At 35.0% G+C, this 16,390-nt stretch overlaps 1 protein-coding gene across 2 annotated transcripts in view; it reads left to right on the top strand.

The window, feature by feature from the left end:
- ZNF638 (zinc finger protein 638) overlaps nt 1-16,110 on the top strand; it is a 107,406-nt gene extending 91,296 nt beyond the window's left edge. For both annotated transcript variants that reach the window (XM_081101106.1, XM_081101105.1), the window contains 8 exons: nt 641-678; nt 4,706-5,921; nt 6,514-6,579; nt 8,299-9,244; nt 10,037-10,144; nt 13,576-13,677; nt 14,300-14,418; nt 15,749-16,110. In XM_081101106.1, coding sequence (XP_080957232.1) covers nt 641-678; nt 4,706-5,921; nt 6,514-6,579; nt 8,299-9,244; nt 10,037-10,144; nt 13,576-13,677; nt 14,300-14,418; nt 15,749-15,820 — 2,667 coding nt within the window. In that variant the 3' untranslated portion in view covers nt 15,821-16,110. The remainder of the gene's footprint in view (nt 1-640; nt 679-4,705; nt 5,922-6,513; nt 6,580-8,298; nt 9,245-10,036; nt 10,145-13,575; nt 13,678-14,299; nt 14,419-15,748) is intronic.
- The last annotated feature ends 280 nt before the right edge of the window (nt 16,111-16,390 follow it).

The raw sequence follows: 16,390 nt of genomic DNA, 5'->3' as shown, positions 1-16,390 counted from the left end.
ATTTTTGCTTGTTTTGTTCACTCACTGTGATATATCCTAAGTGCCTAGCCTAGTGTTTGGTACATAGACACTGAATTTTAATTCCTGCTTCCATTTTGGGCCCCAAATAATTGCTTTCTTGGTGGTTCGGATATGTGTCTAAAAGATTATTGTTAAATTTTGTCCAACTTTTCCAGGTGTTTTTGAGTAGAAAACTTCTTCAAGTCAGCTAGTTTCCCTTATAAATAGAAGTTTTTTTCAGTAATAATTGCACAATGAAGAAGTTGATATTTCAGATTGATTGTTTTTATTCTTAGCTAAAGGTGGTATTTCCAGGTCTTTAAAGTTAAAAGTTTATTTCCTATTTATGTCAACACTAAGGAAACTTATTTTTCTCATTAGTTGCTATTGTTAGTTTTTCTCTATAACCTAACCTTAATGAGAAGTTTTTCTCTATAACCTAACCTATCTAGAACCTGATAGTTATATGAACACTGAAAATTAACTTTTATTTTAATATATCTTAAGTGTAGTTTGTTATTGTTTTTATTTATTTATTTATTTTTGCTTAGATTTTAAGAATTGAAATCATTGCATTGATGGGTTAAATACTTAAAGTTTAGTATAATAGGCTCTATTAAAATGTGGAATTATGTTACAGGCTCAAGCTGAGAAAGACCAAGAACTAGGAAAAGAAAGGTATGTGGCTTTAAGTATATTAACATTTTCATCTAGTATTTAGTTAATTACTGCATTTCATTTCTGTATTTTGTAGTAATTGTTCACCTGTAGCAAAAATTTCTTATTTTACATGTTCATTTTGTGTATATATTTATAAGTATTGTGGTTTTCTCTTTTGATTTTGTTGACCAAGGGGGTGATTTTTGTTTTTGTTTTTTGTCTCGGTATTTACGGATTTTTTTTTTAGAAAAACTGTATAAACACAATTTGAGTTAAATATATAAATATGACTTCTTTATGAAATGTTTTGCTAAAACTCTTAAACAACTCGACTCTGATCAGTTTTATATTCTTCATGTTAGATTTCCTTTTCCAAAATAGTTACAATGGTAACACTTCAATCTTTTTGCATAATCTTTTAAAATTTTACACTTAAAACCGAAAAGGTAATGTTCAGTGTGTATTTTGATACTTTTTAAAAACAGCTGGGATGTGGAAAGGGATATTTATAAAACAGTAATATGTATGCTGCTTTATATTTTCAGAGGATGAAAGTTTGTTCTTCAGAATCTACACAGAGTAGTGGCTCACTCACAGCTTTGTTTTGACATTGTCTTTTTAGTCACTCTCTCTTCCTGATGAATCCACTCATAGCACCACCTTTGCCCCACCGATGAATAATCTCCCTGTTACTACTCTTTATTGGGATTTACGAATTTAAACTCTTTTTCCTTCCCTTATATAATTAATGTAATTTACCCTTATTTGTTGGAATTAATGTAGTAAGAGCTTTTAAGTATGAGAGCATTTTGAAAGTGCTTAAAATGTGGAGAGTTTATTTTATTTGATGCACTAATTGTAAGATGCCTGAAGAACAGAAAAATAGGAAGTTCTACCGATTTTTCTTCTCAGTAATTAATATTTATTAAATGAGACTTTTAAATGATAGAGGGTTATGAGTACATTAAAATATGTTGGTGACTTGAAGCAATAGATTTGATGTATGTGTCGGCACAAACTTTAAGTTGTACATCATACCAATTATATTCATATGCCTAAGAAGGAATACCAAAAGCAATGTTTGATATAAAAGCCCATGAATGGCTTAATAAGTAACAATGCCACATGTAGTAGTAAAGATAGACCTACAGTTTGGCCACAGTAACTCTGGCTGGTAAGTAAATAAACTCTTTGAAAATTCTATTTTATATATTTCATCTGACAAAATTTCTTTCAGGTCTGCAGGAATAGGCATCATCTGTGTTTTGGTCATTTTTTTCCTCTTGTTTTGACTTTTAAAATCAAATATATTTCTTAATGAATTTAGAGATAATTGTCTAATCTTAAACATCAATTTAAAAAATTCTAGTACTAATAACTTTTTAATTCCCATTTTGCACTCAGTTTTTTTCTGACTTATATGACATTAGAGAAAAAGATGCGGGTTTTAGCTCAAATACTTCACATTTGTTTATTGGAGTTAAACTGATTCTGAGAAAATATGGGTGCTTTTTTGCCTGTTTGTTTATAGTTGAAGTATTTAAATACATTTTCTACTGAAAGGATATCTCACATGAATATATTAATAATATAATAACTACATTTTGTCTGTTCTCGTCTTCCCCCATGTAACATTATTTATCATGTGATAAGGCTCAAAATAAGGACACAAGATAAGATTTTCACCAATTCATTCATAATGTTGGGAAGTATCCAGTGGCACTCTGAAATAAACACTAATCTTCAGTATTGTTAAGTCTCAGTCTAAAGTTTCTTGTATGGTATAGTCTTACCATTTGTTCTCATGCCCAGCTTTTATTGTATGCCTTTTCTGAAGATTTGAAACTCTGGTGTTATGGGGGGGATGGAGGTGGGCAGAGGGTGGGAAATTAATACTTGTATCCTGAATGCCTTCCTGGGACCAATTTTTTGTGCCATTTCCCAGAATATGATTGTTTTCCTTTGATCTTCTGAAAGACTGATTGTTTGACTTCTAATGTTAATAATTACATGTATTTGACATTTCAAACTGACTTTCCAAGCTAACTAAATCAATATTGAAACTTTTTCCCATATTAGCCAGAAAACTAGATACTTTGGTAAATGAATTCTTTGAAGAAAGCTCTGTAATTTAAAAAAAAACTATGCAAAGAACAAATATGGAATTGAGCCATTTTCCAAGTAGGTCTATGCTGTTTGAAATATGCAACTGCTGCATAGTGATTCATTTTATAGAAAAGATAATAGCTTTTTTTTTTAATTGACAAACTTTAAATATGGCAAAGGGGAAGGACTTGCTGTATTCTAGAGCCAGGAATCAAAATCCACATTGCTAGTCTTCTAGACCACTAGATTGGTGTTTTTGTAATAGCCTTAATTTGTAACGGCTTTAGGGTTAATACACTGTTCTGTAATGAGGCAGAAATTTGAATTTAATCCTTATCATTGGAAATGAGTCTTGTGATTTAAAAACAAAATGTTTGTATTTTGAGAAATCATATTTATGTAACTGCTGTAACTGAATGTCACAACTTTTTCTTGTCTTTGTCATATTTGTGCTAGTCCTAAAAATTTGGAACACTCAAAATCAGCCATTGGTATTTTTTAATGTAAGGGGTGTGAATTATTTAAAACAACATTTAAACCCTTTCAGCGTGTGAAGGGTAGCTTATATGCTTATATAAATGAATAAATGTATTGATTAAGTCTATGGTTACTGGCTGTTTAACTTAAATTCCTCAGCCTCTTTGCCTTTACACTTTTTATCAAGAGGTGTTTTTCTGATCTCTTAAAGTTTTCTCCTTTGGAAGTTTAAAATACCAATTTTAGGGAGAGGACTAGTTTACTGCCTCCAATTATTAGACCCTTATGTGATAGCACTTTTTCCAAACTTCTAAAATATTATTAACATGTCAGGACACAGATACACATTATCTTGTGTTCAATAAAGGATATATGGCCACCTCTTAAGAATCATACCATAGGGGGTATCTCATCACCTCCTATTTTTTAAAGTAGGGGGGAAAGTGTGGATACTCTTTACTATGAGGTATTGATGTGGCATGGCCACTTTCTGTCTGGTGTCTGCCTCCAGCCTGCTGTTTCTGATGTAATTAAGTGAAGGTGTTTGTTGAACTTCAGTTTGTGTAGATAACATGCTGGACACTGTCTTCAGAAGCTTGGATTTTCCTTGTTACTCTTCAAAATTACATCTGATCTTTGGAACATTAATATAGTTTATTCTGTCTCTGTCTCAACGAAAGTAGTTGAACGATAGACTCACACTTTTGCTTACCTTTCATTTGGAAAGACCACAATGAAATAAGATCAGTTGCATTTATTTCCTCCATTTATTCTGAATAATTTTACTTACATTTTTAACTTATGTATTGGAATTGTATATTATTCTCTATAACTGGAAATATTTCTTTTAACATATTTCTTCTCATAATATAGCCAAAGGTACATATTTTATAATAAGACCTCATATTTATGTTAGGGTGACACTACTATCAGTTTCATATCTAACTTTAAATATCCAAGAGTATTAAAAAAGAGGTGACTTACTATCAGTTTCTGTTTATGTTGTTCCTTTTAGGTAAGGTTTTAGATTTCAATGTGTAGATTATTAGTTTTATTGTAAAGCTACATATATATTTTATTATTTCAGTTACCACTGTTAGAAAGATAGGACCTAATAATAAGATGCAAATTTAACACAGAAGGAAAAAATTTATTATAACTTAAATGAGTACAAGGATCCGATAAATGGTTATAATTTTGCCGTTTCCTTTGAACTAAAAAGAAATCTTCAATGCACTGGAGGATCTCTTTAAAATTTTTATATTTACATATTTACATCAAGGCATCTTAACCATTTTTATGCTGATTGGCTGGATTTCCCTATGCTTATTATTAATGCATTAGGAACTCTTAACAATTGGCATCAACGGGATTATTTATGATGGTTGAATTCTCATCATAGTTTGATTTTTGTTTGTGTTTTTGTTTGTGTTCTTTTTTGTTTGTTTTTAAATACTTTTAGCCCTGACTTGAGAAACAATCCAGTTGATGAAAGTGAGGTGCAGACAGCAGCTGATAGTCCCTCTGTTAAACCTAGTGAGGTTGAAGAAGAAGCTATTCCCAGCTTTCAAACAGAAACTTCTGTACAACAGGAAGAGTTTTGTGAGGAAGAACCTGACAGAATACTATGTGACTCTGACTTTGCTATTGAAACGTTGGAAATTGAAACTCAAGGAGAGGAGGTCAAAGTGGAAATTCCTCTTGTAGAATCCATTCCAACCAATATTGAATTATTCACCGAAAATGTAGAGGAGTCCGTTTTAAATCAGCAGGTGTATACCAGTGACTTTGGGAAGGAAGAAGCAGAAATTATTAAAGCTGAAACAGAAGTAGCAACATCTGACAGTGCATTTATAGAAGAAAGGAACATCCAAGGAATTCTAGAAGAATCTCCATCTGAAGCAGAAGACTTCTTTTCTGGGATTACACAGGCTATGATAGAAGCTATAGCTGAAGTGGACAAACATGAAACTGTTTCAGAAATAGTACCATCTACTTGTGTTGTGACCCTGGTACCAGGAATTTCCACTGGGGATGAGAAGACAATGAGCAAAAACGGAATTTCTGAAAAAAGTAACATGGATGAACAGGAGGAGAATGAATTTAATACTAAGGAAACCAAAATGGATCTGCAAATAGGAACAGAGAAGGCTGAAAAGAATGATGCTAGGATGGTTGCAGAGAAGGTGGAAAAGATTGTGGTAGCAACGAAAGAAAAGCCTGCAGAAAACACTGGGATCAAGGCATACCCGAATAAAGGAGTGTGCCAGGCCAGTAAGCCTGATGAAACTAGTAAAACTAGTATGCTGGCTACATCAAATGCACCTAGCAGTAAAGCAAGCATCAAGGCTGGTATGGCCTCTTCTCCAAAGGCAAAAACTACAGCTTCCAAATCTGAAAACCAGAAAAGTTTTCTAAAACCTGTACTCAGAGATCAAATAAATGCTGAAAAGAAACTTTCAGCCAAGGAATTGGGTCTTAAACCTGCAAGCGCCAGGTTGGCTGAAAACAGCAGTAAAATCAAATCTACTCAAAGCGGTATTACCAGAGGAGGCAGTGGAAGGATCTCAGCTCTGCAAGACAAGGATTCTAAACTGGATTACAGGGATATTACAAAACAGTCTCAGGAAACAGAGGCTAGACCTTCCACCATGAAACGGGATGACAGCAACAATAAGGTGAGGAGGGTAGGAAGAATAGCTCAATGTATTTTTGAAGTGATTAGCTCTCCTGTTGTAGCTTTGGAGTAGATGTAATCTTGTTTTATACTTCATCTCACTTTACTCCCAAGCTTCCATTTCTCTTTCTGATTCCATTGATCTAAGCGGATAGACATTTAGAATAATAAGCTCAAGTTCATAATTATTAACAGGTTTGGAAAGTTTTATTTGGATAAAATGTGGTCAGAAACTTAACTTTGTGGTTTAAAAATAAAGTCTGCAGTGAGTCTCCTGAAGTGACTTAGTACTCTGCTTCTGAATGGGAAACTTTTCTTTTTTTAAATTGAAGCTTTATTTATCAGCTTACTGATTGCCCAACTTAGATATTGTTGGAAAAGGTCAGTAAAACTGAATTTAACTACAACTTATAGATTATGCCTACACTGTTATTAACTGGTGACTTAGTTTGGTATACCTGGTAAATATTGGCATAACTGAATGTGTTTGGATAATGTTTGTTGATTGAATTCTCTTTCCCTTTTTAAAGAACACTAATAACCTAGTTGTAAATTCTTTTTTTCTCTCTATATTTTTTTACTTAATATTTCAGACTTTGGTTGGGCAAAACACCAAGAATCCTAAAAGCACCACTGGTAGAAGTTCCAAATCTAAAGAGGTGAGAAATAGTGTATTAAAACAAACCCTTCTGTTCTATCCATCCATGGAAGAGTTCATCTACCTTATAACTTATCTCTTTCCTGTAATAATTAAATTGATATATATAGAGCAAAGGATAGGAATGAGATGTTTTATTTTCTTTGGACCCTATTACCAATTTGTTTTTTACCTTGAACTAGACTAGTTTGTGGGATTTTTTGTTGTTGTTTTTCTTTTGTTTGAAGTATTACAAATAGTAGTACATATGTCTCCTTTTTCCCTCATTGACCTCCCCTGAGCCTCCCCTACTCCCTGGCACATGCCCTCCCTCCACACCCCCAGTGACTGTGTCCATTGCTTAACCTTATTTATATGCATGCATACAAGTCCTTAGTTTGTGTTCTTGATGCAGGGCAAAAAGTTACCCAGGGACAGAAAGAGAATTAGAGTAGGAAAATGCCTTTAATCTCATATTGACAAGAATAGGTTATAAACACAGAATAAAATGATATGTGAAAAGGAGACTGGGGCTTGACTGAAGTCTTCCCCTCATTTTTCGACACTTCGAGAAAGGTGGTCATTTTGGTAAATGGATGGGCTCTATGATTGATTTATTTTTCTGGTACTCAGCCAGGCATACAGCTTACATTTTATGTTTGCTATTTTAGGATTCCACCATTCATAAAAAAATTTTCCTAGTCATTTTTTTAATATATATTTTATTGATTTTTTTACAGAGAAGAAAGGAGAGGGATAGAGAGTTTGAAACATCGATGAGAGAGAAACATCAATCAGCTGCCTCCTGTACACCCCCTCCTGGGGATGTGCCCACAACCAAGGTACATGCCCTTGACCGGAATCGAACCTGGGACCCTTCAGTCCACAGGCTGATGCTCTATCCACTGAGCCAAACTGGTTAGGGCCCTAGTTATTTTATTTACTTCCTCTGGTAGGGGAAGAATTTGAGCCTATTTTATTGGGGCAAGGGAATATATTAGTTTAAGAAGCAGAAGTAAAGATATAGTTATTCCATTGGCTTAATAAGTTGATAATACAATTGCTTACAGATTCCTTCTTCACCAAATTACTGGGTATATATTCAGATGTCATTATTATTAATCATTGATAGTATACTGAAGTTATAGGAAAAGCCTGCTGGGAATTTATTTTCTTTACTATTGGCATTATTTTTTGAATTATATATACTTCTTTTTTTTAAGTGCATTAATACTTGCCACAAGGTCTTAGTAATTTTCCATATAACTTTATCAATATGTAAACTTTATATTTAAGTGCTGCATATCTTAAAATATATATTACATATAAACTGGTCCATGGAACTATCTTGGTAGCTATTTACTTTTTAACTTCATTGTGATATTTAACATATGGAACAGTGAATTCTTTGTATTATATTGTTTGATAAATGCTTTTGTCCATCATATTTTAAAACTTGCACATTATTTAGGAATTAATTATAGTCTTACTGAAATTAAGTGAAGGTGGAATTAGGTTATTACTAGGGTTTTGCCCTTTGCATTGTTTACCTTGTGAATTACAGCTAATTCATTTCTCGGGCTTTTAAAAATAACTAATTTCAACCTTTAGGAAACCTCTCTGCACTGAAATTCTCACAAATGATACTTCATGCACATTTACTGGGGCTATTTGAAATGTAGTCAGTTTATTAGTAGTTATTCACAATTCTTTGATTTTTTTTTTTTAACCTTTCCAACAGGAACCATTATTTCCATTTAATTTGGATGAATTTGTTACTGTGGATGAGGTTATAGAAGAAGTGAATCCTTCGCAAGCCAAACAGAATCCACTAAAGGGAAAAAGGAAAGAAGCTCTCAAAAATATCCCTTCCTCTGAACTTATTGTAAAGAAGAAGAAAGGGAAAACTTCTGCCCCGCATGTTGTCGAGGGAGAATTATCTTTTGTAACATTGGATGAGATTGGGGAAGAGGAAGATGCACATCTAGCACAAGCTCTAGTCACTGTAGATGAAGTTATTGATGAAGAAGAAATAAATATGGAAGAAATGGTAAAAAATTCAAATTCACTTCTTACATTAGATGAGTTAATTGATCAAGACGATTGCATATCCCACAGTGAACCTAAAGATGTTATTGTACTGTCGGTGGCTGAAGAACAAGATCTTCTCAAACAGGAACGCTTGGTGACTGTGGATGAAATTGGAGAAGTAGAGGAGCTACCTTTAAATGAATCAGCAGACTTAAATTTTGCCACTTTAAATACTAAAGGAAATGAGGAAAATACTGGAAGTGAGTCCATTGACTTCATTTCTTCCCAGATGCCTGAAGACCCTTCTACTTTGGTTACTGTAGATGAAATACAGGATGACAGCAGTGATCTGCACTTGGTGACTTTGGATGAAGTAAATGAAGAGGATGAAGACTCTGTGGCAGATTTTAATAACCTTAAAGAAGAGCTTAATTTTGTTACTGTTGATGAAGTTGGAGAAGAGGAAGATGGAGATGATTTAAAAGTTGAATTAGCACAAAGCAAAAATGAACATCCCACAGATAAAAGAGGGGATAGGAAAAAGAGAGCTATGGACACAAGGAAGACAAAACTTGAAGCCTTGTCCCAAGTGGGTCCAGTAAGTGTGAATGTTATGGAAGAAGATCTGAACACCATGATTGAGAGGCACTTAGCAGGTAGATACTTAGAAGCAGTTGCTTTCTGTTTTATGAGGGTGTTACATTTAAAATATTTTAAAAACATGTTGCAGCATTTCTAATACTTTTACCGTATTGATAAAAGAAGCCAACAAATAGTGATAGCCAAGGAAATGTGTACAGATTTCACAGATTTCTCTTACAGCGTAGCCCTCGCCCCAAGTTCTTATACCTCAAGAAAAGATACCAAAACCAAAAAGCAAACTAGAGTGCCAATATTAAAATTGGAATGGAATGGTATATTTGCAGTTTCTGGGAAACTAGCTTTGGTAAATAGAAGGTTGTTTATACCAGACCGCCTCCCAGTATTTGCTTATACTTTGGATTTAGAAGAATTTAAGAAGGTACCATTTCACTGTTAAGTAATATTTTGAGGGCATAGAATAATAGGTCAGCTCACCTTCAGGACTTGAGGGAGATCGAAATAATATCCAATAAGGAAATCTTGAAAGTGTTATCCATACTAAAAAGAAAAAAATACTAGGAAGGTCCCACAGATTTGTGTAACAAAATAGAAAAATATGTATAGGCTTCTTAGGGAACACAGGTAGGAAGATATAGTTTGGAACAAGATAAACCAGAAAATAAAAGAATACTTAGACTAATGCTGAATGTTTTTAAATAAAATGTTCTTATTTTATAATAGAAATAAGCTTCCTTCCCAAATTTGAGTATTGTTTTCAAAAAAGGTGTTAAAATTGTTACTTACCATTAAAAGCAATTTAAATATTGTTACTGTAAGTAAATAAATTAGACTTTTTTTTTTTAAAGCTAAAATGCCAACCAAGAGAGTTAGAATTGGGACAACTCCACCATTGGAAAACGCAGTTGAGACAGAACCAGAGCAAGATAAAGAAGAGGCCTACCAAATTAGTGAAGGTAAAGCAGGATTGATGGAAGGGGGGACAAGAGAGTAACACAGCACAGGGTCTTAGATCTACCACTGAAGAAGAAAAGTAGAAAAATAGTGAAATAGCTTGTTGAGGGGAGGAGGGGTATAGCCTTATAATGATTAGATCTGAATAATGATTTTTTTATTTTTGTAATTTAGAGAGATAGTGGAATATAATGAAATGGGATAATAAGATAGTAGGCAATCCCATTATAATAGAATGAGACAAATTTATAGAAGTGATCCACAAAAGGGGTTATTCTGACCATGTTGTAGTATCAAGTGAAAATCATTTATTAACTAGTTCTTACTTGTAGACCAGATTTGTTACTTTGTGGATGCTGCCAAGCAGCCAGCCAGTGAATTCAGATGTCTTAATAACATTAATAAAACTATGTTGAAACAAATAGGGAATGTTGTCTAAGTGTAAGAGAGTTCTCTAGGCATGAAACAAGTATTTGTCATTGTATCCATTATGTTCATAGCAAAATGCTAAAAAGGTTAGGGAAAAAAAGCATACCATTTCAGATCTCAAGTTTATTGATTCAGAGAGGTAAAGCAAAATATCAACTACCCACTGTCTTAAACAGCCCTTGCACCATCCCCTTTACAGCACCCTTGCCATCTTGCTTTTCTATCTTCTCTAAGGAAAAACTACTAACTGATTCAGTCCAGGTTCATTGAATCTAATCTTAGTTGGCCCTTCAGTGCTGCCCCACAATCCCTCTATATGATAAAGAGGTAATATGCAAATTAACCTTCACACCCTCACAAGATGGCTGCCTATGACCAGGCCAGCAAGGGGGTTAGTGAGGGATGACTGAACAGCAGGCTGCGTGAGGCGACCAGGCCGGCAAGGGGGGCAGTTGGGGGCGACCAGGCCAGCGGGGTGGGGGTGGGGGGGCGCGTTGGGGGTGACCAGGCCAGTATCGGGGGGCAGTTAGGGTGACCAGGCCAGTATAGGCGGGGCAGTGGGGGGTGACCAGGCTGGTGGGGGCGCAGTTGGGGGTGACCAGGCAGGCAGGTGAGCAATTAGGAGCCAGCAGTCCAGGATTGTGAGGGATGTCCCGGATTGGAGAGGGTGCAGGCTGGGCTGAGGGGACACACACACACACACACCCTGCTTGAATTTTGTGCACCAGGCCTCTAGTCTATCATAGGCCTCCTTCCTTTCCCATTTCCTAATTGTTGTAATATAAGCCTTTTTCTCCCCTCTGTATCGCCTATTCCAGTGGTCGGCAAACTGCGGCTCGCGAGCCACATGCGGCTCTTTGGCCCCTTCAGTGTGGCTCTTCCACAAAATACTGACTTCTGTGCATGGGCCACGAAGTTTCAATTGCCCTGTACGTGTGCGCCGCATGTGGTATTTTGTAGAAGAGCCACACTGAAGGGGCCAAAGAGCCGCATGTGGCTCGCGAGCTGCGGTTTGCCAACCACGGGCCTAGTCCATTTCTCACTATATAACTTTGCTTTCATTTCTATTTACCAGAGCAAATATAGGATCTCCCCTTTCTGCCAGCTTGTATTTTACCTATATTGGCTCCTCACACTTAAAATATGCCAAGACTTTCCCCTTTAAAAAACTGTGCCCTTAACTTTGGAATCCTAGTTGCCATCTTTTCTCCTTTCTTTTAGAGCAAAGCATTTAGAAAGAAATGTTACTTCTTCATTTCCTATGGAACTGGATATATTTTGGCTTCTTTTGTAACCACCTTCCTGAATTGGTGTTGAGAACCTCCATTGGGTTGTTGTGAAACTTGGTTGTTTTTTTTCCTTCTAAATTTAGTTTTATTTTACTTCTCTGCATCATTTGTTACCACCGATCATGCCCTCTTTCTTAAAGCTCTCTCCCAAACTGTTACTCCTCTGTCTCTTCTGTATAACCTCTGCTTGATACCAAGCCATAGTTAGTGGTTAAGTTGAAGAATGAAGAATAGAGAAAGGATGATTTATTTACTGCTTCTGTAACAATTTATTTCCATTAATGCAGAGACAGTATGTTTGGCAATATGTTTTCTAGCTTAAGAGTTCATTTTTAAAACTTCAAATATTTGTTTTAATTTATTTAAATTATTACAGAATTACTTATTATTATGAGATAAATGTGTCTTTGGAGTTTCAGGAGCAAATGTGTTTGAAAAAGTTTATTCCTTTGATAAGGGAATAAACTTTTGCAGGAAGATATTGGAGGCTATTTTAACTATCAAGTCAAGAAATGGGATACAGTCTTTCTTTTATTGATTCTTTAGGATTTGATGACCAATAAACTGCAAGGAATAAGAGAAGAATAAATAATGCTATCATAATTCCTAGTGACCTCCTCAGATTTGGTAAAGGTAGCCCAATTTCCTGTAGAGAGCACTGAACTCGAAGTCACAAGTCTTGGCTCTAATCTTTATCACTTAACTATCCATGCAACCTTGGGCATATCAGTTTCTTCCTCTCTTGCTTTTGCTTTCTCCATCTATGAAGAAATAGGGATAATAATGATTTGACTTGCCTCTCTTCACACGAGATACATGCTAAATGAACGATGTGTATGTGAAAGGGATTTGTCAAGTGCTATGCAACAGTGTAAAGTATTTCAGCTACTGGGGGTAGTAAATTAGATTGCTTGGAACCAGTTCTGTCTTTGTTTTCTCCCAAGATCATATTATACAGTGTCTGCTGACATGAAGTGCTTTTTACATATTATTTATTCTGCTGGGCTTTAGCATTTGTATTTTTACTTGTGATTGTGTCTAACAAGGGTCTTAGTCTGTCAGTTTTGGCTTAGTTGGGTTGTTTTTGTTTTTTTGGTTCTTTGTTTGATGGTCGCAAGGGCCTCAGTACAGAGCATCAGAATTATTCTCTGCACATTTCCTTTCCCCCTTAATCCACACTCTTTCCCCCAACTCAATACTTTGCATACACAAGGTAACTTTTGACACTGTATTGAACTTCTTCCATTACCCTTTAAATTATTTCTGGAACAATTTATTTAAAAAATGAGCTGTTAGCTTTATTTTTTTTTAAATGTTTTTATTGATTTTTAGAGAGAGAGGAAAGGAGAAGGATAGAAAGAAACATCTATCACTACCTCCTGCACACCCCCTACTGTTAATCAAGCTCATGATCTTAGCATGCGCCTTGACCGAGAATCAGTCCGGTGACTTCTTGGTTCATGGATCGGTGCTCAACCGCTGTGCCCCACTGGCCAGGCTAGTCCATTTCTTTTAAATTCATTTAATAAGATTAAATATATTTACCTATTTAGTCCTTACATCAAAGAATCTTACAAGAGTGGTCAGGTAGGATTAAACAAGGTGAGCCATAAATAAACTAATCTTTGAAGGAAGGGATTATCTAATGTAAACTTTACAAAGTCTGTAAATTTATTTTAAATAACCTTTTTTATTTAAAAATTTAATGACTTTAGTTGGTGAAGAATCTGACTTTAAGGATTCAGAACCAGAACGAAAACGCAAGAAGATTGAGGACCCTTCTTTAGGGACACCAGTGGCAGCTGATGTCTCCAAAGGTAAAGTAACAATGGCACTTTTTTTCCTAATCCATAAGAAATAAAATTCAGTGCCATCATGAAGGTTTTGTTGGTTAGATGAGTAACAATAACTCATATGTCACTTCCTTTACTGTTCTGGTAAACATTGAATTAAATAACTTGCCCAGGCAGAAATTTCATTTAAGTAGAATATACTGAAAAACTTAGCTAACCAACTTTGTTCATGGCTAGCTAAGGTGATCTGAAGGGCTCCTTATTTGTCAGAATAGCCCTCAAGCAGACAATTGCCCATCATCTGCCTCTTTCCTGTTTTATTTTAATAGGGGATTCCAAAGCAGTTTATTTCAAAGAATCTCTATGGGATTCTTTTTTTCAATGAATTGCTGTTCTGAAGGAATTCCCTGGCATTCCTGGAATGTTATATATAGAATTTGTTAAAGAAATAAAAACATTTTTTAAATTAAAAGCTTAATTGCTCTTGACCCCTAAATATATAGCAATCCTAGGTGTATCTTATGTTTGTATATAAGTATATACTGTGCTTGGTTTTTTGTTGTGTTTAGATAAATTGATTAACATAGCTATAAAGTATCATAAATTTTACTCCTTTCTCTTTGCCCTCTCTCTTTCTGCCCTCTAGATTTAGACTTTCTTGTACCGAAGCCTGGATTCTTCTGTCCAATTTGTTCCCTCTTCTACTCAGGTGAAAGAGCAATGACAAATCACTGCAAGAGTACACGTCATAAGCAAAATACAGAGGTAAATTTCTAACTCCCCATAAAATTTTCAGGTGATGGCATTATAGGCAAACTACTTAAGTGTCCACACAAAATGTACATTCTTTCCCTTTAGGTAGGAGGACTTCTGAAGGTGTGCGCCAGTTGATTTCTCTTATTCTCCTATTCCTCTCCTTTATTGTTTCTTGCCAATAACTTCTAGTCTTTCTTTCCCTGGCAGCATTTGCCTGAGTGGATTCTGCAGATCACTAGTCCAATGTGACACTTCATTCATTAAGTGTAGGAAGTTGTATTCTGATGCGCTCTTGCAGAGTCATCATCACACAGCATGTTAAAGTTTCCAAATTGTCTAGTTAGAAAGAACTGCTTACCTATTTATTTAGCCCATTTTTTAACCTGATTTAATCATAGCCCCTCCCTTTTCCCCAAGTTATACACATCTTCAGGGAGTGCTATAGGGAATTATCATCAGCCATAGCTCTAGTTTCTCCTGTTTGAAACAGAGTTGTTTTTATGCATTTTCCATATTGAATTTGTGGCACAGACATTCACCTAACATTTATTAAGTTCTTATTTGCTGTAAACTTATTTAATCCACCCTGGTCAACTTTATGAGGTAGATGTTATCATTCCATTTTAAAGATGAGGAAACAGTCTCAAAGAGTACCTAAAAACAAGTATCTAACCCCAAGGTCATATAGCTAGTTAATGGCAGACCTATGATTTGAACCCAGCTTTGTTTTATTCTAGTCTTAAACCCTGAATTGCTATGTTCTAGGTTGTTTGTTTGTTTGTTTTTTAGCTCTTTGTTTATTTTTCATACACAAAAGGCCTGTTGCTGCCTTTGTACCTTTACATTGCTGTTCCTTTGCCCTCTCTTACTCCCACTTGTATTGCTGGTTGTTCCTTGTCTTTTAGGCTTCTACTTAAATATCAGCTTCGAGAAAGGCTTTTGCCCTAGAAAGAACAAGCTAAAGTAGAATCTTCTCTCCTCTACAAAAGAATCAATTACCTTATTATTTTTTCCTTTATAGGGCTTACCACTATCCAAAATTATTTATTTTTTATTGTCTCTCTTCCTCCACTAGAATGTAAGCTCTATATGAGGTAAAGGGCCTGACCTATTTTTGCAACCACCCTAAGCACAAAGCATAATGCCTGGTAATCATTAATATCAGATAACTGATGAATGGAAGGAAGGAATGTTAATGTAAGGCACTGTGTTTCAAATCTTTACTTTATAGGATCAGGCTCTTTTAAATTGTAAATACAGTGAAATAGATTAGATTTGTATGTATGCACAGCAAAACAACATCTAATAAATATTGTATATTATAAATTGATTTTAACAGAAGTTCATGGCCAAGCAAAGAAAGGAAAAGGAGCAGAATGAGGTTGAAGAAAGAAGCTCAAGCTCTAGGTGATTGGGGAAAAATTCGTTAGAAATTTGTTTAGGGTCCAGTTGATTTGTGTATTTTTGTTATCACTAATTTGTAATTTTTGTTTCAGAAGCAAATATTCATGTTGTATAAATTTCTGATTGTCCTTGATGTAGAGAGACTGATGGGGAAAGTATGATGTGTTTGATTTTTATATCAAATCATCAGGCATGGAGAAATATCTTTTAGAAGTGTTAAAATAAATGTTCCTACTGTATATTTAAAATACCATCTTGTGTTTGTGTCTGATTTATTAAAGACTTGTTTACATGTGATTGCAGACAGGCTTCTTCTCTGTGACCACTGTGGCTTGGGATTTTGGGGAATTCTTCATGTGTTAAAACCTTTCTCCAACTATCTATGTACAGGTCAGAGATTTCTTAAAACTCCCAATTTGCTGGCTAAAATTAGTTTGCAGCATGTTTGGCCCAGGTAGGTTTGAGTAAAATTCTGCTTGATTTTTCTAATGTGTTAGGAAGATATTTGTTCTGCTTCTGGATCTATCTACTATTTCTTTCACACCCACTTAAGGTAGCTCCTTGCAAGTAATTTAAT

This window comes from Myotis nattereri (genome assembly GCF_964212035.1).
Source record: "Myotis nattereri genome assembly, chromosome: 10".
In the NCBI taxonomy this organism is placed as follows: Eukaryota; Metazoa; Chordata; class Mammalia; order Chiroptera; family Vespertilionidae; genus Myotis; species Myotis nattereri.
The sequence above is the reverse complement of the archived record's forward strand: the minus strand, read 5'-3'. Positions and strand labels throughout refer to the sequence as shown.